Source organism: Microtus oregoni, unplaced genomic scaffold, assembly GCF_018167655.1.
Source record: "Microtus oregoni isolate MIOR12 unplaced genomic scaffold, Mior012 000027F_ref0000203, whole genome shotgun sequence".
NCBI lineage: Eukaryota > Metazoa > Chordata > Mammalia > Rodentia > Cricetidae > Microtus > Microtus oregoni.
Window position 1 is genome coordinate 22,629,751 of NW_024543086.1, and position 23,399 is coordinate 22,653,149.

General features: G+C 48.2%; 3 protein-coding genes across 9 annotated transcripts in view; 1 reads left to right on the forward strand and 2 right to left on the reverse strand.

The window, feature by feature from the left end:
• The first annotated feature begins 1,188 nt into the window (after positions 1–1,188).
• Smim22 (small integral membrane protein 22) lies at positions 1,189–2,148 on the forward strand. Of its 4 annotated transcripts, none has more exons than XM_041676641.1 (4): positions 1,189–1,222; positions 1,589–1,733; positions 1,814–1,905; positions 2,050–2,148. In XM_041676641.1, the coding sequence occupies exons 2-4, from the start codon at positions 1,598–1,600 to the stop codon at positions 2,089–2,091; spliced, it is 270 nt and encodes an 89-aa protein (XP_041532575.1). In that variant the 5' UTR covers positions 1,189–1,222; positions 1,589–1,597; the 3' UTR covers positions 2,092–2,148. The 4 variants fall into 4 exon arrangements, with proteins under 4 accessions (XP_041532575.1, XP_041532574.1, XP_041532577.1 ...); XM_041676640.1 differs by having other exon boundaries at positions 1,220–1,319; XM_041676643.1 differs by having other exon boundaries at positions 1,220–1,319; positions 1,814–1,890.
• Positions 2,149–2,471: 323 nt separating this feature from the next.
• On the reverse strand, positions 2,472–7,962 carry Rogdi (rogdi atypical leucine zipper). Of its 3 annotated transcripts, none has more exons than XM_041676638.1 (11): positions 7,640–7,962; positions 7,503–7,574; positions 6,616–6,698; positions 6,426–6,480; positions 5,611–5,691; positions 4,606–4,701; positions 3,974–4,072; positions 3,536–3,649; positions 3,405–3,454; positions 3,179–3,202; positions 2,472–2,967 (listed from the first exon to the last, which is right to left on the reverse strand). In XM_041676638.1, the coding sequence occupies exons 1-11, from the start codon at positions 7,682–7,684 to the stop codon at positions 2,847–2,849; spliced, it is 840 nt and encodes a 279-aa protein (XP_041532572.1). In that variant the 5' UTR covers positions 7,685–7,962; the 3' UTR covers positions 2,472–2,846. The 3 variants fall into 3 exon arrangements, with proteins under 3 accessions (XP_041532572.1, XP_041532571.1, XP_041532573.1); XM_041676637.1 differs by having other exon boundaries at positions 3,179–3,305; XM_041676639.1 differs by lacking the exon at positions 3,179–3,202.
• Positions 7,963–8,079: 117 nt separating this feature from the next.
• Glyr1 (glyoxylate reductase 1 homolog) overlaps positions 8,080–23,399 on the reverse strand; it is a 40,886-nt gene continuing 25,566 nt past the window's right edge. Inside the window, exons 11-16 of one of the 2 annotated variants that reach the window (XM_041676635.1) lie at positions 17,060–17,152; positions 16,248–16,349; positions 15,410–15,572; positions 14,974–15,153; positions 14,552–14,676; positions 8,080–9,972 (exon numbers count right to left, since the gene is read on the reverse strand). In XM_041676635.1, coding sequence (XP_041532569.1) covers positions 9,898–9,972; positions 14,552–14,676; positions 14,974–15,153; positions 15,410–15,572; positions 16,248–16,349; positions 17,060–17,152 — 738 coding nt within the window. In that variant the 3' untranslated portion in view covers positions 8,080–9,897. Of the gene's footprint in view, positions 9,973–14,551; positions 14,677–14,973; positions 15,154–15,409; positions 15,573–16,247; positions 16,350–17,059; positions 17,171–23,399 lie in introns of both variants that reach the window. The other variant, XM_041676634.1, reaches the window with a different exon arrangement.

Here is a 23,399-nt window from a genome sequence, read left to right on the forward strand (position 1 = left end):
CCCAGGGACTGAACTCAGCCTATTGGCAGACACTGTTTATTATCTGTTGAGCCATCTTGACAGCCTCCCAATTTTTTAAATAAAAAAACTTGAGACAGGGTTTCACCATGTAGCTTTAGCTGTCCTGGAGCTCACCCTGGAGATGAGGCTGACCTCAAACCTACAGAGACCTGCCTGCCTCTGCCTCCTGAGTTCTGGTGTGTGCGGTCACTGCCCGGCCCAAAATCTTTTCTGAAACGGGGTCTTACATAGCTCAGCCTAGCTTCAAACTTATGTAGTTGGGGATAACCTTGAACTTGTGGTCTTTTTTTACAATCCCAGTTCAGGTGGTGCTGGGGACCAAGTCCAAGGCCTTGCACACACCAGGCCCTTCACCAACTGCACCCTGTTCCCAGTCCCCAGTTTGCACATCTGGAAAAGTGGCAAGAGTGAGGTTATATCTTTCGGAGCACTGCATGACTGAGCCAGGGCAGGTGTGTCCTGTGTACCAGGAGAGAGTGAGGGGCCCAGTACCGGAACCCGGCTGCAAACAGTTAAGACACACATGACTAAGAAATTGTCAGGGCTGGAGAGATGGCTCAGTGGTTAAGAGCACTGGCTGTTCTCTCAGAGGTCCAGAGTTCAATTCCCAGCAACCATGTGGTGGCTCACAGCCACCTATAATGGGGTCTGATGCTCTCTTCAGAGATGCAGGTATACATGCTTAAAGAGCACTCATAAACAAATAAATCTTAAAAAAAAATGGCAATTGGGCGGTGTGGCGCACACCTTTAATCTCAGCACTTGGGAGGCAGAGGCAAGTGTGAGTTTGAGACCAGATTGAGTTCCAGGACAGACAGGGCTACATGGGAACACCCTGTCTTGAACCCCACCCCCCCACAAAAAAAAAGAAAGAAGAAATAAATTATTGTATTATGGTCACATGTATCTAGGCTGAGAGCATAGCAACTTCTATGAACTTTGAGTTCCTATTAAATGCTTTCTTTCAGAAGTTGCCTTGGTCATGGTGTTTTGTCAAAGCAACAGAAAAAGTAACTAAGACATCTGGGATACTGAGAATAGGGGGTACAGAGCAACAGACAGCCTGTGACTTTCTTCCCCAGCCCTGGCACTCAGCTGGGCCCTGGCCTTTGCCTCTTCTACACCCTCAGCTGGCCCAGAGGGGAGGGCGGAGCTGGTTGCTAAGGTTTCAGGTAGTGTGGATCCGGAAGCAGGAAGTAGTGTGAGTTTCCAGGACCCTGGGCTTACCTGGTTTGGGGTAGAGGGCACCACCAGAGGCAGGTGGGGCACTGGAAGAGGCCTGGCTAGGGAGAGAGAAGGTAAAGGGATGGTGGGTGGGTAGAGGCTGCCAGGTAAGGGTCAGCGGGGTGGGGGTGGGGCGCTAAGGGCCAGCGGAGGAAAGGGAGCCAGCAGGTCTGGAAGGAGATGGTGGAGAGAGGTGTGACAGGGAAGGGAGGGGGTGCTGGGTCAGGTGCAGAGGGAGCAGGAGGAGGCTGGAGGGCTCACAGGGCAAAAGGCAGGGTCTTCCTAGGGTATGGTCGAGGAGGTTGTGGATGACCTGAGGTGGTCCTTTGGGGGGCTGGGGCAGGTAGCCACGATGGGACAGGCAGCTGAGGAGCTGAAGCAGGAGCTGGAGGCCACTGCAGAGGAAGTACTGGGGAGGCTCAAGAGCCACCAGCTGTTCCAGTCTGATTGGGACATCGCGGCCTTTGTGGTCTTTCTCACATTTGTGGGTGAGTGTGGCTCTGATCGCAGGCTCTACCCTGGTGTTGGGGCACGGCCACATCTGGATGCCTGTCTGTCTGGTCCCCAGGCACTGTGGTGTTGTTGTTGTTACTGGTTGTTCTTCACTGCTGCTGCTGTTGCACCACCTCCCCCAGACCCCGGAAGGTGAGCCCTGGGAAGGTAAGCCTGGGAAGGGGTGTCACTCAGGAAGGAGAGCTCCTATAGCAGCATCTTAAGTGGGACAGGCAGGGACAGGCTCTTCTGCAGAGGGTTTAGGCAGAGGTTGGAAGTGTTACCCACAGAGCTTCTCTGTCTCTCTTGCAGGAAAAGCCCAAGGGTGTGGATAACTTGGCACTGGAACCTTAATGCTACACCTTGGCATGGGTCCTGCTGGATGACAGTAACAAAGCCAATTTTGCCAAAGTCTGAGTCTGGACTGTGTTCTAACCCCGCCATGGACCGTGTGGTGGACTCAGGGCCTGAACTCCTGGGTTGACATGGGTTGACATCTGTCACTATCCCACAGGGCCACTCTGCAGCCAGGGCTCCCTTTCTCAAATGTGTGTTCTGCCTGGGCACAGGCTGTGATGCCAGCACTAAAGGGGCTGAGGCAGGAGGATGGCAAACCCCAGGCCAGACTCTACTTCAAAGGGCCTGACATGGTGTTGAGTGGGGGAAACCAGGTGATAGGAACATGGGAGGCCACTGATCAACCTAGTCCCAATGAGCAGAGACAGACAAGAGCCTCCAGTCAAAAGCTGACCTTTATTTCTTAGAGGTGGGCTGAGGTCACAGGACAAACGTCGCAGCACGGCAGCTCATTCATAGGCTCCTTCCCGCGGCCTGAGTCCCTCTTCCTCCCTGCACGTCACAGCTCGGTGTCACCCCCCCCCCCCTTCTCTAATGGGAGCCCTGGCCCCACCCTTAGTCCAAAGGTTCCCAGAGAGTTCAGAAAGACAGGGTTAGGACCATGGCCACACCTCAGCCCACCCACTTGACTGCCCTCCCCCATCATAACAACTAGGCCAGCACCCCTTTCTCTAGGTGCCTCGAATGTTTGCTTCCAGCAGTGCAAAGGTGTCCCAGGGTGGTGAGGAGGGAGAGCCTGGCAGTGACAGGCATCACAGGGGGTATGTGTTGGGCAGAGGGATTCCAGGACAGGGCCACCCTCCTGGGAGGAGGATTCCGGTAGGTGCTTGTTCAGAAGGGCCGGGAGCTCCAGTAGCTGGAAAACACAGAGATCTGCAGAGGGTGGGGGTATGGTCAACAACAGGTTTGGCTTCAGGGGGTATGGTCAGTGGGGTGCTATACCCTCCAGAACCCAGATGTGATGTCAAGGTTACAGAAGGGGCTCATGTCTGGGAACTGTTGCCAATGGGCTTTACAACTTGGGGGCACTGAAGTATGACGTGGCTCCTGAATGGCCTTCTCTGCCCCAGATGCCCCGACACACCTTATCCTTGAGCTGCTGGCAGAGCTGCAGGGAGACAGTGAAGTACACCAGGGCGTCATTGAGCCAGGGGATCACGCATTCTACCTTGTGTACATGGCTCACCTCTAGGCGCTGGGAGCCCCACTCACTGGGGAAAAATGACAAGTGGACCCCTGAGGGTAGGCCTGGACCTCAGATGCAGAGGGGAGGAGGGAAAGGGCTCTAGGACATCTTACTGTGTACTTACAACATGGCCCCAGGGCTGTGGAGCACTGCACCTCCAGAGGGGCGGAAGTTCTAGGCAGAAGCAGCAGTCCGTGAGGGTGGGGTGGAGAGCTCTCAGCAGGGCTGGTGTGGGGCATTGGGAGAGAACTTTACCTTAGTGGAGGTGGGCTGCAGGGCGTGCAGCTGGTACACGGTGAGACATAACTTGTTGAGGTTGATGTAGACATTGACCAGCAGGTCAGAGGGTAGGGTAGGCGCAAACATTCGCTGGGGGAGAGAGGAAGTTGGAGGGGGGAGGAGGAATAAGGCCCTCTCCCACTTTAGGCTGTACCACTACAGGGTAAGAATTACCTTATGGGGGGCCCCAGCCCTATCCCCAGGTGCTTCTCCATAGGCTGGGGCACTAGAGGCTCCCCACCTGTCTCCATAATCTCTATGGGCTGCTAGGTTGGAAGCCACTGGCTGAAAACTGGGTTAACATAATTGGGGGGCCAAGAACTGAACCCAGAAAACTGTCCAGGCATCAAACTTCCACTGGCTGTGCTTCTCAGGAGGGACGTCTCTTGGGCAGAGGTTATCTGAGGTACTAACCGTGAGGCCGCTGGCAGCAATCTCAGGCAGGGTGAGGGTGGCTGGGGTGGTGAGCCGGTTTCTGGCTCGGGTCAGCTGCAGCATCACAGCGTCCATGAGCTGGGAAAGGGCAGGTCATCACTGCTACCTAAGTGGTAGCCGCTGGGCTCCCTTGTGTCCCACCCCCTCGCATCAGTGAGCAACATCTGTAACTTTTACTCCTGCCAGGTGACTATGGTTCCCAGGCCTGTAATCCCAGTAGGGGTGATTGCCATTACCTGGGGTGGGGGTCTCAGAGAAAAAGCTAGAGTCCTGGGCATCTGACAGCTGTCCTCACATACCGTAATGTGGCCTTGTTCTGTAACAGGATTTTACCGCCACTACCACTGCAATACTGACAGGTAGATACGGGGAAACAGCATTCACCAGGTGAGCAAATGGGGGCTCCCAGTAGCAAAGAACTTAAGGTTGCACATGTCACGTCGAGGTCTGGTGACCGGAACCAGGCCTGATACTGCACTCCAGGTCATCAGCCAGCAACTGAGGCCAGACCTGTGAGCAATGACTGGGAAAAGGGCAGCTTCTATCTAGTGAAGCCTGGGGCCAGGGTGCTGGTGTTGTTTGGAGTAAGGGGGTGGGACAACAAGAGTCACCTTGAGGACCTCGGCTCCTGTCTTGAACTGGTAGCTCTCGTCCCGGTTTGCCAGGAGGTAAATGGCTTGGCTCACGTGGTTTCTGGCATCCTGGATCTGGGAACAGCCCCACCACCCACATGACCAACGTCTATTAGTTTCAGGAAAGCCACATTTCTGAGTTCTCAGCCTGATCCCATAACACAGGACCCCACTTGATGGGCTAATCTCTCAGGAGAAAGTAGCATCGCCTATGGTCACAATACCCTTCACAGCTGTAGTCTTTAAAGCTGGATGACCAGGCCCTGGATAATCCTGACCGCCAAGGCACACTGGCTCTTGGCCCTGTGTCACAAATGCCTAGTTGTCACAGACACATATAACTCCTAGTATACCTACAAATAATCCTGCAGGGCTCAAGGAGGAAATAAACAAGGACAGGAGAGACCTCACAGGACTGGGTGGCGAAGGCACCACCTTTAATCCCAGCATTCAGAACGCAGAGGCTCGTTAATCTCTGCGTTCAAGGCCAGCCTGGGTGGCGTAGTAAGTTCAGGACAGCTGGCAACGTACAAAGAAACTGTCTTGAGCCCCGCCTCCCAATACGAAAAACCAAACAAAAAACCCCAAACCCACAGAAGCAGGAAAGGGTAAGAATCCAGACAGAGCAGCACACACAGGCAAAAGCCCTGTGGTAGGGACCAGCTTCAGATGAGGGTGTGTGTATAGTAGGCAGGAGACCTGTGTATGATCCCAGGTATCTGGGAAGCCCCTCTAGAGTAAGTGGCATTCAAAGGGACCTTTAGTTGTCCTCACGTGGTCAAAGTTACAAAGGTAGGGCCAGTTTCACATCCGTCATGTGGAGCAGACACTAGGGCCCCAAGGCACCACCACTGCAGTTTTGCTAGCAAACAGTCTCCTATGTTTGCTGTAGTCACAAAGTCCCTACAGCCAGACTTCCCCATGAAAGGCAATCAATCCCAGGGAGGCCCTTGTTTGGGCCTGCCATTGGGCAATGGACCTCACCTGCTGTAGCTTCCATTGCTTGTCCTCCCGGAAGGCAAAGTGTAACAGCTGGTTGTTCCGAGGCATCTTCAAGTTCACATCCTATGGGCCAGAGTGTGATAAGCAGGCAGTGGTACCCCTGTCCTTCCTGAATCCCTGGAGCCAGGAATGCAGTAGATGGGTGGCTGAGGGCCCATGCACTTGGGGGTTAAGTGAACACGATGTGTAGAAACAGGAACTCAGGTCCCACAAAGCAGTGAAAGGGAAAAGCAGCTGAGAAAGGGGAAGGTCTTAAGAGGAGGGAGTGCCGTAAGATCAATGTAGACAGGGATTGTCCCCTGTGCCTTGAGGCCTTGCACAGTCCAAAGCTCAGATGATGACTTAATTTTGATCCAGGGCCAGGCTGCCTAGGGTGCCAACACTCACATTTCATAGGGTCCAGATGTCAGGCCACCCACTCCTCCCCACCCTCTCAAAACAGGGTTTTTCTGAGTTACAGCCCCGGCGGTCCTGGAACTAGCTTTTGTAGAACAAGTTGGCCTCAAACTCACAGAGATCCACCTGCCTCTGCCTCTCGAGTGCTGGGATTAAAGGTGTGCGCCCCCACCACCTGGTTAAGCCGCCCGCTTCTTGTCCCTTGTTGAATCTATGCCTGTCTCATGAGGTAGTGTTAGGGTTGCCTGTCAAGTATGTATGTCTATACATACAAGGAAACAGGTCCAGAGAGCACAAGGGTCCTACCCAGAGGCATGCAGCTAGCTGGTGGCAGAGCTAAGAGGCCATCACCGTCCTCATCACCAGCAGCACTGTTAGGGAACAGGGCCCGGGGGACTCACCGCCTGGCTGAGGGCATCTCCTTGCAGAGTCAGCACACCCTTCACCTGGTCTGTGCTATAACACACAGGAGTCAGAGGGGTACCTGCTACTGTCCCCTCCTCTGCAGGCTGCTTCATAGTGCCACAAACATTTCCTCCCCCAGGTACTCCAAAAATGCCCTTCCCAAAGTTCCTGCCCAACCCAGCTTACCCACAGCTGCCCAGGATAAAGTTCTCCTGCTTGGTAGGTCCCTCTGTGCTGGGGCTTGGGAGAGCGAAGCGGAGAGAGGCCTCCTGTGGAAGACAGGGCAGTTCCAACACCCCAGTCTGGTCAGTGCTCCGTTCCGAGGCCCAGATATGTTGCCAAATTAGCCAGCGAAAGGACAAGGTGGGCAGGCCTGACTTAGCTCCTCTGCCTTTGCCCTACCAAGCCTTCAAGCCTCTGTGAACTCAGACCTGTTCGTTCCATGGACTGAATATCGGGAGCTGCCAGGTAGGAACACAGAACAGAGAGGCACAGTACCCAGCTAACTGGAGCACTGTGATCGGGTGTTGGGAGCAGAGGCAGGGAACCATTCAGTAGCCATAGTAATATGCTTTCCTAGGTCACGGTGCTAGGCATTTTGTGAGATGGTTTATTCATCTCCACAATAGCTCTGTGAGCCCAGCTGGTTAGGGTCAGGGAAGAGGCTCAAGGATGTAAATTGGCTAAGATCACACCGCAGGGAGGGGGATACTTCAGAGTTTGGGTTATCAGTTTTTGTTTTGAGACAGTGTTTCACTATGTAGCCCACGGCTAGTTTCTAACTCGTGATCCTCTAGCTTCACCCTTCAGATCGCTGGGATTACAAATTCACCACCACCAGGTTCATAGATGAAATGTCACTGTTTCAAAGTTAGTCCTCAGTCAAGACCTCGTGTTAACCCTGGGGTCTAATACCTCGCAGCACACACATACTCACACATGTCACCTTGCCTGCGTCTGGACTGTAACTCTTCTGAGAGCGTTGGTACCTGAACGCCACGACGCTCAGCCGCCTCCGCTGCGGGACCGGTGGAAAGAGGGATGTTGGCAGGTCGGCTGTGACCGGCACTTACCTTGAGGATGTCCTGCAGCTGTTTTAGCACCGCGTGCACCTCAGCGTTCAGCAACCAGCGGAACTCCTCCTCCTGCGGACAGTGCGGCGTCAAACCCGTCCGTCCCTGCCGCCCGCCACCCACCGCCCGCGCCTCACCAGCACAGCCCGCTCCGCAGCGCTCGCAGCCATTGCGGTCGCCATCGTCGCGGCCGCTCGCTGTCTCTGAGGTCTGTAGTCTGGAACTTGGTGCACCGTGCCCGGCCCTTCTCCTCACCCCGTTACTGATTGGCAGATGAAGCGCAAGCTCCACCCCCAACCTAGTGACGCTGCACAGGATCAGCCACCGCTCCGGATCCCATCACCGCCCATCCGTCCTTCTTAATCCCCGTTCTTCAACAAGGGCGGGATGCTACGCCAACCAACCTATCTCTACTGCTTACTGATTGGCCAGCGGAGTCATCCCTCACTGCGCTTTCTGTATTGTTCCGCCAGGTGGCGCCCGCCCAGCAGGGACACAGGAGGACTCAGGTGGGCTGACGTTTGCCCTCTGACTCCCACGCAAAGTCCCCAAAGCGGTCTGGAACAAGTGGCACAGCTGTGGTACCAAGAAATGTTTTATTTTTCTTTTTTCTTGCAGTAGCTTTGTTAATTGCACAAAATCATGTTTTGTTTTTGCCATTTAAACATTATCACACAATCCTATTCTGAAAGACAAATGCTCATTAAAAACAAAGCGAAAATAAAAATTCACAACCTTAATCACCTAGATTTGTCATTAAAAGGAAAAAGGGGAGGAGGGGCTTTCTTACAAGCATTTTCACAATGTCACATTTTCTCCTTAAAAGGGAAGGATTTCAAAACAAAAGGTGAAATAGCTTAAACAGAAATAGTCATAAAAAGGAACTTTACAGAATTGTCAACAATATTAAGACATTGACTAACCGGTTTCCTTACAGCATCTTCCCCTCCCCTAACCCCTAGGATCAAGACAGGATATGTTCAGACAGAAACAGGCTCAGCATCCCAGTGAATGAGCAATTGTACTGAACCCCAAAAGCATTTGTTGCTCCATGCCTATGTCCTGAGATCCTTATCCCAGGTTCTTCCCAGTGGAAAAGTCAAATTGTGGCTTTGGAAATCCTAACTCATGAGGAAGAAGGCACACCCCTCAGGTGATTCCTCTCATGTGACAATCTAAGCCTTTCTCTCTGGTCCCCTCTTCAAGGAGAAATGCTGGGGCCTACAGAGGACTGGCTCTATCTCTGAGGAGCAGTTAGGTTGCAGAACAAGGCCCAGTTCTCTTCTGTCCTAGCAAACCCAGGACTTGGAACCATTGATAACTGGCAGAAGTGAGGTTTTCACTTCAAAAGTCCAGCCTATGAAATGCTCATCTATGAAATGTTTATTATTGGTGTTGGTCAGGCTGGGTCTGGGCCAAAAGAGGATGTGATAGAAATACTATCTCCCTGGGAGGAAGAGGGAAAGAGGGGCATGCAGAGGACCTGTGTAGAGCAGGTTGAACAGGTGGCCCAGCTGAAGAGACTGCCATTAACGGAAAGAGGAAGGAGCCACCCCCCACTCCACCGCTCCCAGTGCCCTCAAGACCCCATCCCATGGGTTGGAATGCAAATCCAAACAAAACCTCCTGGGAGGAGCAGGCTCCAGCCATAGAGCCAGTGTGTAGTCATAGAGCCAGTTGTCTGTGTGGCCAAGCTCATCTCTTCAGTTCACAAGGCGTTCTGGGGAGGTGTTGCATAATGGTAGTGTCTACAGGAAAATCCTCAGGAGGAGGCCCACAGAGCCTCCTTTGGGAGTCTGCTGGTTCATGATGGCTCAGGGGCCTCTCCTTTCAGGGGCCCAGTTGGGGGCATGGACCCTCTGCCAGCCTCTTTCCTGGGGAAGTTGAGAGAAGGCTTCCTGTGCTCCCTGCCAATTCTAGTTCCTCTAGTCCCTTGACCAGAAGGGTGCTGAGATAAGACAAGCTTGGAGGAAGAACAGCCAGGCAGCAGTTTCTGGGCAGTTTCTAACCTGGGGTGGGTAAGAGAGAGAGCGAGAGAGAGCGAGAGAGAGAGAGAGAGAGAGAGAGAGAGAGAGAGAGAGAGAGTGTGTGTGTGTGTGTGTGTGTGACAGAGACAGAGAACACAAGAGAAACAGTGAGAATACACAGCCTCCTGCTCCAGGGCCAATGCCCAGCTCAAGAGTTCTTCACAGTCACCTGTGGAGATCCTCCAATCCCTGCCCAGGGCCTCAGGGAGGGAGAGTGCTGCTGTTTACTGTGCTGATGCAAGTCTCAAAGTCTGTATAAAAGGAAATGGAGACAGGTAACTGGTCCAGAGCTAAGTCCCAGAACCCTGACCCCATATTGGGGAGAGAGGCCAGAGGGAAGATGGGAGGGGTGGATGGATGGGCAAGGCTTAGTGTATGTAGGCTCGGTACACTGCAGACATATCATTGTCAGACTGGTCCAGTGCCTTGGCTCTTTTGTATACCTGGAAAAAGAAGTAGATGTCAGTCTCTAGCTACAGAGCTATTGTGTGGAGACCCAGCCCTGATATGACTCTTGTCTGCTGCTTAGCAGGCAGGACCTGAAGCTTGGGATATCTGGGTACCAATCCTGGCTTGATATAGGGCAAATGTTCCAGCCTCTGGGGGCTTCTGCCACAGTTCGATGTGCAGAAGCCAACAGACACAATTCGCATGACTTTACTCAGAGGACTAAACATACTCAGAGATGTGAAGTGTTCAGTGCCACTAGGAGTCACAGTGGCAGTCCTCAATAGAGAAAAAAGTAATGTTTTATTATCCCCAGGGTTGCTGTGCCCTACTGTTCCTGCTGCATGAAATATTTCCTTAAAAATGGTTGGCATTGCCTAACCAACTTTACAAAAGCTCCTTTGTGCTCCTCATCACCATTGCTACGGGACCCTTTGATTTACCTTCTACCTGTTATTTTGTTTTATTCAGTTCAAAATATTTATATTATTATTTTGGTTTTTGAGACATGGTCTCTTTGTGTAATAGCTCTGGCTGTCCTGGACTCACTCTGTAGACCAGGCTGGCCTTGAACTCACAGAGATCCGCCTGCCTCTGCCTCCCAAGTGCTGGGATTAAAGGCCTGTACCACTACCACCTGGCTAAAAATTTTATTTTATTATTTCACATGTTTGCCTGTATGTCTGTGTACTATCTGTGTGCCTGGTGTTCTTGGAGGCGAAAAAAGGGTGTTGGACCCTCTGCAGCTAGAGTTACAGATGGTTGTAACCTGTCCTGTAGGTGATGGGAATTGAACCCAGGTCCTCTGGAAAAGCAGCCAGTGCTCTAACTCCTGAGCCACCAACCCCAGTGTTTAAGTTTTATTGTTTATTGTTGTTTGCAATAGTGCTTTCCTGTAGAGCCGACAGATCTCATAGATTCCCCCCCCCCTCTCACTATGTATTCCTCGCTGTTCTAGAACTCACTATGTAGACCAGGCTGGCCTTGAACTCACAGAGTTCCACGTGCCTTGTTCATTAATTTTTATTATTATGTTTTAAATACAGGGTCTCACTATGTAGCCCTGGCTGACCTAGAAATCATTATGTAGGCCAGGTTGGCCTCAAACTCACTGAGATTGGACTGGATATGCCTCCTAAGTACTGGGATTAAAAGTGTCATTGATTTTATGTACATGGGTGCTTTCTTTACCTGTATTTGTGCACACTCTTAACTGCTGAGCCTTTTCTCCTATACAGCCTACTTCCCCCAAACGCTATTTCTTACACCCTGAAATTTTTACTTGTTTAAAAGCTTCAAACTCATTTTCTGTTTCCTCCATTAAAATACAGAAGCTGCAGAGAAGGGGACAGCCGCCTGTATACCAGCATGTTCCCAGAACCTAGAGTAGAGTCCAGCAATAGCAGCCACCCAAAACTCTAATCACTTAAAAGGTTGAAAAGAATCAAAGCCACAGTGTGACAGGCAACAGAGCACCCAGTTTTGCTGAGGTGATATGTGTGGCCACACACAGGGCAGCTGAATAGTCTCGCAGAGCCACCATAAAGAAGAATACACACTCTGGTCATCCTGGTGCATCTGTTAATGCAGAATAAAGCCTGAATAGCTTTCTAGATCAAACACCAAGAACACCATCACTGGCAGGAATGTGATAAGAATCTCCTCTCCATTTTTTCAGGTAAGGTTTCTCTGAGTAACAGCCTTGGTTATCTTTGAACTAAGACCAGGCTGGCCTTGAACTCACAGGGATGCATCTGCCTCTGTCTCCTCAGTGCTGGGATTAAAGGTGCGGGCGAGCACTAGAATTAAAAGTATGCACCACTACCCGGTTTGTTAAGAAACTCTTAGCAGTCTTCCAGGTAAAAGGAATAATGCCAGAGAAACCTAATTTTTAACAAAGAACAGAAAGATGGGAACAGCTATCTAGAGGAACTAGTCAAGAACCTATGGTTAGGGACGAGTATGTGGTAAAGTGAAAAAGGTTTCTGATTTATGCAAACTGGCACAGGATGAATTATGAAGTCATCAAGTTTAGGGTATCCACTGAATACTGACCACAACCACTACAGAAAAGCAAAGTATTGACAAAAAGCCAAGATATGAATGAAAATGAAATTCTACCACACACACAGATAGCCTTAGAAAAGATAAGAAAGAAGAAACAGATGAAGAAAGGCACTGAAGGAAAAAGTGCTTTTCAATACAGGGGCCACATGCTAACGGAGGGGCTAGCCTGGGGAACCTGCCCTCAGGGTCTTGCACAGTACAGAGCCTAAACTCACATGATCCAAGGGTTTTACAGTCCATGTTGGGGTGTGAAATGAACCAAAATTCTGCAGCTGGAGTAGAAACAAACTGGACCCACCATGAAGCTCTCCCAGAACCAGCTCTACAAAGAGCCCTTCCTAATCACATCTAAGATGAGTTTTATGAGGAAGCTGCAAATATAAAAGAAATTCCCTGCCATTAATTAAGTGGGGGACAGAGATGCTCAGCAGTGAAGAGCACTTGCTGCTCTTGTAGAGAGCCCTGTTTTAGGTGGCTCACAACTTCCAGTATTTCCAGGGGGATCTAACATCTCTGGTCTCTGTGGATACCAGGACTCATGTGCACACATAATTAAAAACAAATCTTCAGAGACCTACATCGGAGCACCGGACAGAAATCTCAAGGTCCAAATCAGGAGCAGAAGGAGAGAGAGCACAAGCAAGGAACTCAGGATCGCGAGGGGTGCACCCACACACTGAGACAATGGGGATGTTCTATCGGGAACTCACTAAGGCCAGCTGGCCTGGGTCTGAAAAAGCCTGGGATAAAACCGGACTCGCTGAACATAGTGGACAATGAGGACTACTGAGAACTCAAGAACAATGGCAATGGGTTTTTGATCCTACTGCACGTACTGGCTTTGGGGGAGCCTAGGCAGTTTGGATGCTCACCTTACTAGGCCTGGGTGGAGGTGGGTGGTCCTTGAACTTCCCACACGTCAGGGAACCCTGATTGCTCTTCGAGCTGATGAGGGAGGGGAACTTGATCGGGGGAGGGGGAGGGAAATGGGAGGCGGTTGCAGGGAGGAGGCAGAAATCTTTAATAAATAAAAAAAAAAAAAAAACAAATCTTTTTAAAAAGTGATTAAAAAAGAAATGAAGTGGAAACTCAAATTCCAACTACTTAGGAGACTGATGGGAGAGAATATGTGAGCCTAGGGATAAAGAAGTAGCCAGGACAACAGGGACTCCTTTTCCAAAAGAAATTTCTCAAAAGTGACCATGTGATACTACAACACACTACATTATATGAGATGGACATGATATGAATGGACACAGCACTGATACTGAAGATGGCTGAAAATGCAAGTCCTAAAACCACAGGCCATGCAAACATGACATAATTCAGCTAGGTATGTTGAAATACACCTGTAGTCCTAGCACTATGGATACTGAGGCAGGAGGATTGTGAATCTGGGCTACCTAATGAGATTCAAGACAGCCTGCGCTATAAAATGAAATCCTATGAGAAGGGCAGAATTAAAGGAGAGTAACAGGAATCCCACAGGTACAGCTGAAATATGTTAACAGTCAACCACTTTGATCAATAACTGAACAAGACAAACCAGCCACGGAACAAACGCACACTCTATTTTTCTTTCTTTCTTTCCTTTCTTTCTTTTTTTTTTTTGGGGGGGGGGGTGGCATTAGGGATTGAACCCAGGATCTTGTACATAACAAGAAATGTTATTTTTAGTCCTTCCTGTGTTCTGCCCCCTATGAAGACAGGGTTTCTCTGTGTAACAGCCCTGGCTGTAACTTGCTCTGTAGACCAGGCTGGCCTTGAACTCAGAGCTTTGCCTGCCTCTGCCTCCTGAGTGCTTGGATTAAAGGCCACCACTGCCTGCCTTTCCTTTATTTCTGAGACTGATTCTCACTAAGTTGTACAGGCTAGCCTTGAACCTTCTGCTTCAGTTTCCTGAGTAGCTAAGGCTACAGGTATGTATGCCATACCTGCCTAGACAAACTAGAATAATCCACACAGCAAAAAAGAAATCATGAAGAAAATAATAACAATTACTGTGGCTCAGAAACATGAGCTCTCATGCTCATGTCATAGGTAAGTCTAGAACTGTTGCCTAGGGTTCCTCCTTCAAGATTACACAGGAAAAATTCACGAAAAATAGTGCAATCCGAGACAGGACGTTCTTTTCCTTTCTTGGCTCAGTGTATTAAGAATAAAATATAAAGATGTAGCCAGGTGGTGCTAGTGCATACCCTTGATCCCAGCACTTGGGAAGCAGAGGCAGGAGGATCTCTTGAGTACAAGGTCAGCTTAGTCTACAGAGTGAGTTCCAGACACCTAGGAATACACAGAGAAACCCTGTCTCAAAAAACCAAAAACTAAAAATACAAAAACAAAGAAAATTTAAGAATTAGGTGTGGGGGTACACACCTGTAACCCCAGCACTCAGGAAGCTGAGCAGCAGAAGGATCTGTTCAATAAAATGGGCTAAGCAAACAGGGAAGAAATAACAAACAACTAAAGACAAGAATCTAGGGCCTGGACCACTTGATGTCTAGTTACCTCATTGGCTGCAGCTGCCATGGGGGTAGGGTGGTTGACTGCATCGCCCAGTGCAATAGCCAGGCGGAGATCCTTCTGAATGTATTTCAGGTAGAAGTCAGGTTTAAAGTTTCCTTGTAGAATATCTGAGGAGGGAAAGCCATTCATCAGAAGTCTGAAGACCTATATGAAAACTGCTTTAGAGTATCAGCCTCACCTCTAGCATTTCCAAAGTCCATCTCCTAAAGACTGGGGACCCCAACCCGGGGTCTCAAAAACCATTCACTGTTTCGCTGGGCCTTTTCTGACTGGGTCAAGGACTGACTGGAAAAGGAGCTCTTTCTACACAATGAACCAAGAAAGGACTTTCTTGGATGATCTGCTCCAACTGCTCAGTTCCAGTGAAAACAAAAATGCAAGAAGAGAGGCCAAAGGTGACTTACTTTGGCACTTCTGGTCCAGGAAGATGCTGGCCAACTGTCCCTGATTGAGGATGTCCAAAAGCGTTTGCTGTGACTGGCCTGTCACCTGGGCCAGTGTCAGCCCCTCAGCGATGGTAGCCATGAAGCTCCCTTGTACCATGTTCACAATCAGCATCATCTTGGCTGCATTGCCAACTTCACCTGCAGGACAAAGGTGATGTCTCAAGAATCCTTTAGGCAGGTCATCGCTATCTACCCTCACCCATGCACCCTGAAAACGTCTTTCATCTGTCCTGGACAGGACAGGTTCTTTTTCCTTCTAGATACTAATTGTGCCTGGCAAAAGAAGCCTTCTTTCAGAGAGCCTGGCAGGAAGGCCATGTGGGACAGACACTGTGCTTCCCTGCCCCCATGCTTTCAATTCCAATATGCCCAGATAGGTGGGCAGATGTATTACCTAAAAAGAAGGAAGTCTTCCCCATTGCTTGGAAGCAGCTGCTGCAGTCCTCATATAAGCCCCTGTCTCCGGCTGCTAAGATCACCAACATCCCGTCATTGGACAGTTGTTGATTCCCTGAGACTGGGGCTTCCAGAAAGCGCCCCCCTCTGGATACAATTACCTGTAAGGAAAGTCACAGCTTCTGATGGTCTTGCTTCTCCAAATATGGAGGAAGGAACACAGAGGTCATGGTGCCCCATCATAGAGTATGCTAGCATGTGGCTATCTACAATAAGGTTCCAAATTCTACTACTACTGTAGTAGGTCAGACAGGCCTACTACTTAGTTTTAGTAGAACTAAGTCACAGAAAGGAAAAACGGAGCTAGGGTCTGCATCTTGTTCCCAGTGTTCTGGTTCTCAGAGACCAAGGGGCAAACATAGCCATACAGATACCTTGGCTGAATTCCTACCCACTGGACCCTGCCCATCACTGAATTCAGCCACCCTCAGAACACAAGTGGGCCTAGAAGATTGGTAGGAGGACACTATGCTAGACTCAACTGTAGACAGTTGCTTAAGCCAAAAAGGCCACACTGGAAGTCTGGAGGCTTCTCACTGCAGGAGGGCTGACAGCATGGGGCCTCCTGTCTACTAGCCTGCAGTGACCTTCCATGGCAGTTCCAACCAGCTGAGGCTCTGAAGGGGGACAGTCAAGAGGCTAGTCCCAAGGTTCACGACGTCCGTTCTGGCTTTGGCTCTAGGGTAACCAAACTGCCCGTGCTTGGGTGTGGTCAGTCTGGGTCTTGGGCTCCCACTGAAAAGATGATCCAGAGCCAGCCTAGATAAGGCTGCTACCTGGGCCAGCTCGGTGACTGTATCCGCATCCACCGTTGACATGTCCACATAGCACTTCCCAGGGCGGATCCCTTGCAGCACACCACTGGGGCCCAGCACCAGCTGTAGGGACACAATGAGGAGCAATAGCCCAGGCTTGCAGTTAAGTGCTCAGAAGTCCCTGCAGAACATAGTCTGTTGTTTTTGGGGGGCTCACTTCCTGATCAAAAATTAACTATTAAGGATGAAAAGGAAAGAGCCACTTAATATGTATAGGACAGAAAAGTAATTCAAGGTAGAGGCCAGCCTGGTCTACCTACATAGTAAGTTCCAGACTGGAGACAGCTACATAGTGAGCTTTTGTTTAAAGTCATTCCAGAATATATCCCTTTATTTTTGTGTTCTCTTCCAATGGTTTAAAAGACACAAACTCATTACTTATTATGGGGCTTCTTTGGACTAGATCACTCAGTTTAACAGGATCACTAGTGCTCCTGACTTTGTAACACATGCAAATTCAGCAACAATTAAAACAGGAGCTGGTCCTTGGGTCAAAGAAAGGCACACTCAGCTACAAACAGTCCAGCTCAATAGAATATCTAGAACAAGTTCAGACAAATGTTCCAGCAGACTTCAAGGACTCTAGAAATTCATTTTGAATTAAAGGAAGTCTGTATTCATCTTTGCAAACATCTTTCCCAATGGGAGATACCCCCAGATGGGATGTCCCCCCCCACATGCAAACACTCACTCAGTGTGCAGGGGAGAAGGGGAGGAGGCCAGCCAGTTCTCTTGGCTACGACCTGAGATGCTGAGGGAAGGGGGATCCTTACGTCCTTGGCTGCTTTTGGATCCGACACACAGGCAAAAGTGATGTCACAAGTTGAAACGACTTCAGCGGGGGTTCTTCCTAGGCGGGCCCCCTCCTGGATGAACAAATCACACTGCAAAAGTCACAGATCCTAACGTGAGCTGCATGCAATGCACAACAAACATGCCGGACAGGCCAGAGATGTGTGGACCCCTGGCTGGTCTCCCAAAGCAGGAGGCTGAGGCCCCAGGGCACTGGAGCTGGAGGCCTGACCTCTTGAGTATAAAAGGACAGAAACTTTAAAAACTCTATTGTTTTTGTGGATAGACATGGTATCTAGAATGATATGCTGTTTTAGAAACACAAAGTCAGTGTCTGTTGAAGGCTGGCAGTTTGAAGAGCAGGATACGAACAGTGCCTATGTCCAGCTCCTCTATGCTGGAAGAGCTCTGGTAACCCAGCCTAGGGACCTGAGCCACTAGCTCATGCAGAGGAGCAGGGCTGGGCTGTGTTGTCCCTTTCTTCTGACCACCATTCTCTCTTGGGCTGGTTCCAAATCCTGTAGCCAGATTAAGACTTATGAAGGTTCTCGAAGATCTAACTTCTTTTTGTCTAAAATTAAAATCATCCAGAATATTCTGCAAAACAAATCACTGGTATTTTGGTGTACAAGTCCCCCATAAGATAATTGAAAGAGAAAGCAGGACGGGAGGAGGCGCACCCCTTTAATCCTAGCACTTGGAAGGTGGAGGCAGGGGCATCTCTGAGTTCAAGACTAGCTTCATCTATCCAGAACAACCAGGGCTACACTGAGAAACCCTGTCTCAAAAAACCAAAACAAACAAACAAACAAAACAAAATAAAGTATTAACCTGAATCTGGAGTTATGGATTTTTGTAAACCAACACGTGGGTTCTGGAACTGAAACATCCTTTGCAAGATTAAACAGTGTCCTTAAGTGCCGAGTCACCTCTCCCAGACCCCTAAAACTTTTTTTTAAATTGCATTAATTTTATTTGTGTGCCTGTGCATGCACATACACATGTGAAGGTTGTAGAACAATGTGCTAGAGTCGACTCTCCTTCTACTACATGGGTTCTGGGCATTGGTGCAGGTGGTCAGTCTAGGCAGCACATATCTTTTACCACTGAATACACTGAACCATCATACTCTGCCACAACTACTTTCAGTTGGTGGACAGTCATTATTGTCTAATTTTTGCTTTGGAAAACTATTATCCAATAACTGATGATCTAGAACTGTAGAGAAGGCTCAGCAGTTAAGAAGAACTTGCTGTTTTCTCAAAGGACATAGATTTTATTCCCAGCACCCACATGGCAGTTCAGAATCTTTTGTAACTCCAGTTCCAGGGGTTCCAACACACTCTTCTGACTTCCAAGGGCACTGTGCATGCATGCTGTATACATACATACAAGCAAAATATTCATACACATAAAATATAAAGTACATATAAAATAAAACAAAATCTTAAGGTCAGATGTAGTGGTGCACACCATTAATCCTAGCACTTGGGAGGCAGAAGGAGGATCTCTGAGAGTTTAAGGTCAGCCTTGAACTCACACATTGAGTTCCAGGCGAAGGCAGAGCTATACAGTGAGACTGTGCCTCAAAAAGTCAAAAAAAATTTAAGCTGGGCGGTGGTGGCGCTCGCCTTTAATTTCAGCACTCAGGAGGCAGAGGCAGGAGGATCTCTGTGAGCTCAAGACCAGCCTGGTCTATAGAGCGAGTTCCAGGACTGGCTCCATAGCTACTAAGAAATCCTGTATGAAGCCGGGCGGTGGTGGCGCACGCCTTTAATCCTAGCACTTGGGAGGCAGAGGCAGGCAGATCTCTGTGAGTTCGAGACCAGCCTGGTCTACAAGAGCTAGTTCCAGGACAGGCTCCAAAACTACAGAGAAACCCTGTCTCGAAAAACCAACCCCCCCCAAAAAAAACAAAAACAAACAAAAGAAAATGAAAAACAAAAAGCAAAAACAAACAAAAGAAAACGAAAAACAAAAAGCAAAAACAAACAAAAACTTAAAAAGCAACAATATCAACAACAACAAAAACACTACTTATCTTTTTTTTTAAAGATTTATTTATTCATGTATTTTATGTATGTGAGTGCTCTGTCCTCACACACATCAGAAAAGGGCACCAGATTACAGATTGGTTGTGAGCCATTAGGTTGCTGGGAATCAAATTCAGGACCTCTGGAAGAGCAGCCACTGCTCTTAACCTCTGAGCCATCTCTCCAGCCCCCATGTTTATCTATTTCTTTAGAGAATTTTGATTGTTTATAAATGGGTTTTGCAAATTTCCTCTGATCAGTCTTTGTTGTTCCTCCCTACCTTGTAATGAGCAGCGTTTCTGGAGGCTAGTGCTGTCTAGTCTACGGGGAATGAAGCTTTAGGTTTTGTTTCCAGGCTAAGGAGCACTCACAGAGTGCCCCATCTTTTGAATTTTGATTTTTAATTATTTGTATGTGCTTATGTTTACAGGTGCACATATGTGTGGGCTCATGTGTACATTAACATGGAGGCCAGAGCTCAACATCTAGTGTCTTCCTAAACTGGCCTCAATGTTAATTAAAAATTTACTGCAAATGCTCAGTTTTTATGTGGATATGAGGGGTTTGACCTTAGAACCTCAGTGAACAGCAATCTATTTAGTAAGACTAACCATCTTCCCAAGTCAATTATATTTTAGAGAGAAAACAGGTATACTTTGTATATTTACTGCAAAGAACAATGGGCATGGCAGTAACAGGAGAATCACTGCTCCACCCCTTTTATTTAGAGACTATATATTTTACACAAATCAATGTTGACCTGAATATATGTATATACACCATATGTGCACCTGGTGGTCTCAAAGGCCAGAAGAGGATGTCCGATCCCTTGAACTAGAGTTATAGACGGTTATGAGGAACCATACAGCACTGAGATGTGAACCCTGGTTCCTCCGCAAGCATTTTTAACTGCTGAACCATTTTTCTAGCCCACCACTTACTCTTTTTTTTTTTTTGAATTTTTCGAGACAGGGTTTCTCCGTAGCTTTTGGTTCCTGTCCTGGAACTAGCTCTTGTAGATGGCCTCAAACTCACAGAGATCCGCCTGCCTCTGCCTCCCTAGTGCTGGGATTAAAGGCGTGCGCCACCACTTACTCTTAAAAATCTTTTTTTTTTTTTTTTTTGGTCAGGCAGTGATGACACATGCCTTTAATCCCACCAGCCAGGAGACAGAGGCAGGCAGACCTCTGTGAATTAGAGGCCAGCCTGGTCTACACAGTTAGTTCTAGACAGTCAGGACTACACAGAGAAACCCTGCCTCAGAAAATAAATAAATAAATAAATAAATAAATAAATAAATATTTTTTTTGGACAGTGTCTAATTCTGTAGTTCAGATTAGCCTTCAATTTGCAATTTGCTAGGTGGCCTAGGCTGGCTTTGAACTAATGATCCTTCTGCCTATGTATAAGCCATAATAAGTCAATTTTACTCCTATCCCAGACAGGGTTTCTCTAGCTCTTGGAGTCCTGGAACTAGTTATAGAGTCCAGGCTGACCTTGAACTCAGAGATCCGCCTGCCTCTGCCTCCCAAGTGCTGGGATTAAAGGCATCTGCCACCACCACTCAGTTTATTTTTTTTTCTGAATACTAAGACCATGTTTCTTATTTATTTCAGAAGCACCAGTAGATCATTCTATTTTGCTGTCATTCTGATACAGTCTCACCGTGCTGTGCAGTCAGTCTGGCCTGGGAAGTCTAGTCTCCTGAGCAGCTGGGACCATAGACACTTGCCTCTGTACCTGGCCAGAGGACTATTCAAACTTTTTTCTTGCTTTTATATTTATTTACTTAGTGATGTATTTATGTGAATACGTGGGTCAGGAGTCCCTACTTTCACAATTTGAGTCCTGGTGATAAAATTCAGGACTCAGGTGGTTAGACTTGATGGCAAGAACCATCACCTACTGAGCCGTCTCCCCAGTCCTAGAAGACCTTTCCTCTTTTGATGTATGTATATCAGCATCTCACTATGTTTGGTTGGCCTGTAACTTGTTATATGTATGTAGGCTAGGCTGACCTCCTTCGAACTCATAGAGATCACATTGCCTCTGTCTTCCACGTTCTGGGATTGAAAGCAAGTATCATCATGCCCAGTCAAAAGACCATTTCTATCAACAGACTTAAAAGAAATTCCAAGGGGGATTACTAGAGGACTAAATGGCTTTTTACAGCCATTTCCTGCCTGGTCCTGTGTTGAGTTCTTCAGAGCTGAGTACTGTCCATTTCTGTCCTCTAGGAAGCAGGTGCTCTTGCTCTGCTACTCACACAGGGAGAGATGAGCAGAGTGTCTTGCCTTGTAAGGTACACAGCATATCTGTGATTTGAATTTGGGTCTGCCTGACTTAATTCTTAGATGTTTCACTCTCTTGTCTATGTTTTCCAATCAAGAAAAACGGCAGGGCTGGAGAGATGGCTCAGAGGTTAAGAGCACTGGCTGCTCTTCCAGAGGTCCTGAGTTCAATTCCCAGCAACCACATGGTGGCTCACAACCATCTGTAATGAGATCTGGTGCCCTCTTCTGTAGTGCAGGCATACCTGCAAGCAGAACACTGTATATATAATAAATAAATAAAGAAAAAAAAAGAAAAACGGCAGCCAGAGGCACCTCTTTCAAAGGGAAATGTCCCAGTACCACACGTGCCCAGACACTCTGCTTTCCCTCACTTGCAGCAACTGCAGTTCTGAGGAGAATGCTGGAGTCACTACTGCAGTGGAGCTTTAGGATCTTACCTCACAGAATCTACCAAGTGCTCAACACCTGTGGCCTAACAATAAAGCATGACCTTTGGAGCCCACTGTCCCAGGCTCCCCACAAAACTCAATCATTTTTCTGTTCTTTTTTTTTTTAAGATTTATTTATTATGTATACAATGTTCTGTCTGCATGTGTCCCTGCAGGCCAGAAGTTGGCAACAGATCTTATTGGAGATGGTTGTGAGCCACCATGTTGTTGCTGGGAATTGAACGCAGGACCTCTGGTAGAATAGTCAGTGCTCTTAACCGCTAAGCCATCTATCTCTCCAGCCCCATTTTTCTGTTCTGGAAAGGCACCTGATCCAGTCCAAACTAATTTTGGGAGTGGAGGTACTGAGGAAGAGAACCAGGGCCTTGCTCTAGCACTGACCTACAGACTAGTCCCGAAAATATTTTGTTTTGAGACAGAGTCTTATAATGTAGCACTGGCTGGCTTGGAACTTACACTGTAGGTCACATTGGCCTTGAAACAAAATCTTTTGCCTCTGTTGGGACCAAAGGCACATACTACCAAACCCAGACCTGAAGACATGCTTTTTTTTGAGACAGGGTTTCTCTGTGTAACTGCTTTGGCTGTCCTAGAAGTCACTCTGTAGACCAGACTGGCCACGAACTCACAGAGATCCAGCTGCCTCTACCTCCCAAGTGCTGGGATTAAAGGCATGAGCCACTACTGCCTGGTTTGTCTGTTTTTGTGTGTGTGTGACATTTTTGTTAATTATCATTTTTATTAATATTTTGTCATCATTTAACTCCAATGTCTCCTTTAGTGATCGGTCCATATAAGAACAGTGCTCTCATTTCCTGAAGCATGCCTTGCTGCTCAACCTGCTCAGAATGGGCTGCATCATAGATACAGTATGGTGGTTATAAAGGATGAAGCTAGTCTGCCTATATACTCCACACAATAGGGTATTCTTCATTTTATAGCAATGGTATTTCTGCTGCTATTGTTATTTGTATTTTCTTTTTAAAAAGACTATTTTTTATGTGTGTGTGTGTGTGTGTGTGTGTGTGTGTGTGTATGGACACATGAGCACAGGTGTCCATTAATCAGAAGAGGATATGGAATTTGCTGGAGCTGGAGTTATAGGTGGTTGTAAGCTACCTGATGTATATGCTAGGGACTGAACTTTAGACCTCTGGAATAGGAGTATACAGTACACACACTTTCAACTCTTGAGTCATCTTTCCAGCCCTTTTTTTTTTTTTTTTTTGAGGCAAGGTTTCTCATAACTTTCTCTGTAGACCAAGATGGCCTTGAATTCATAGAGATCTGCCTGCTTCTGTCTCTCTTTTTTTTTTAAAATATTTATTTATTTATTATGTATACAATATTCTGTGTGTATGCCTGCAGCCCAGAAGAGGGCACCAGACCCCATTACAGATGGTTGTGAGCCACCATGTGGTTGCTGGGAATTGAACTCAGGACCTTTGGAAGAGCAAGCAATGCTCTTAACCTCTGAGCCATCTCTCCAGCCCCCTGCTTCTGTCTCTTGAGTGCTACAATTAAGGGAGAGCACTACCATGCTAG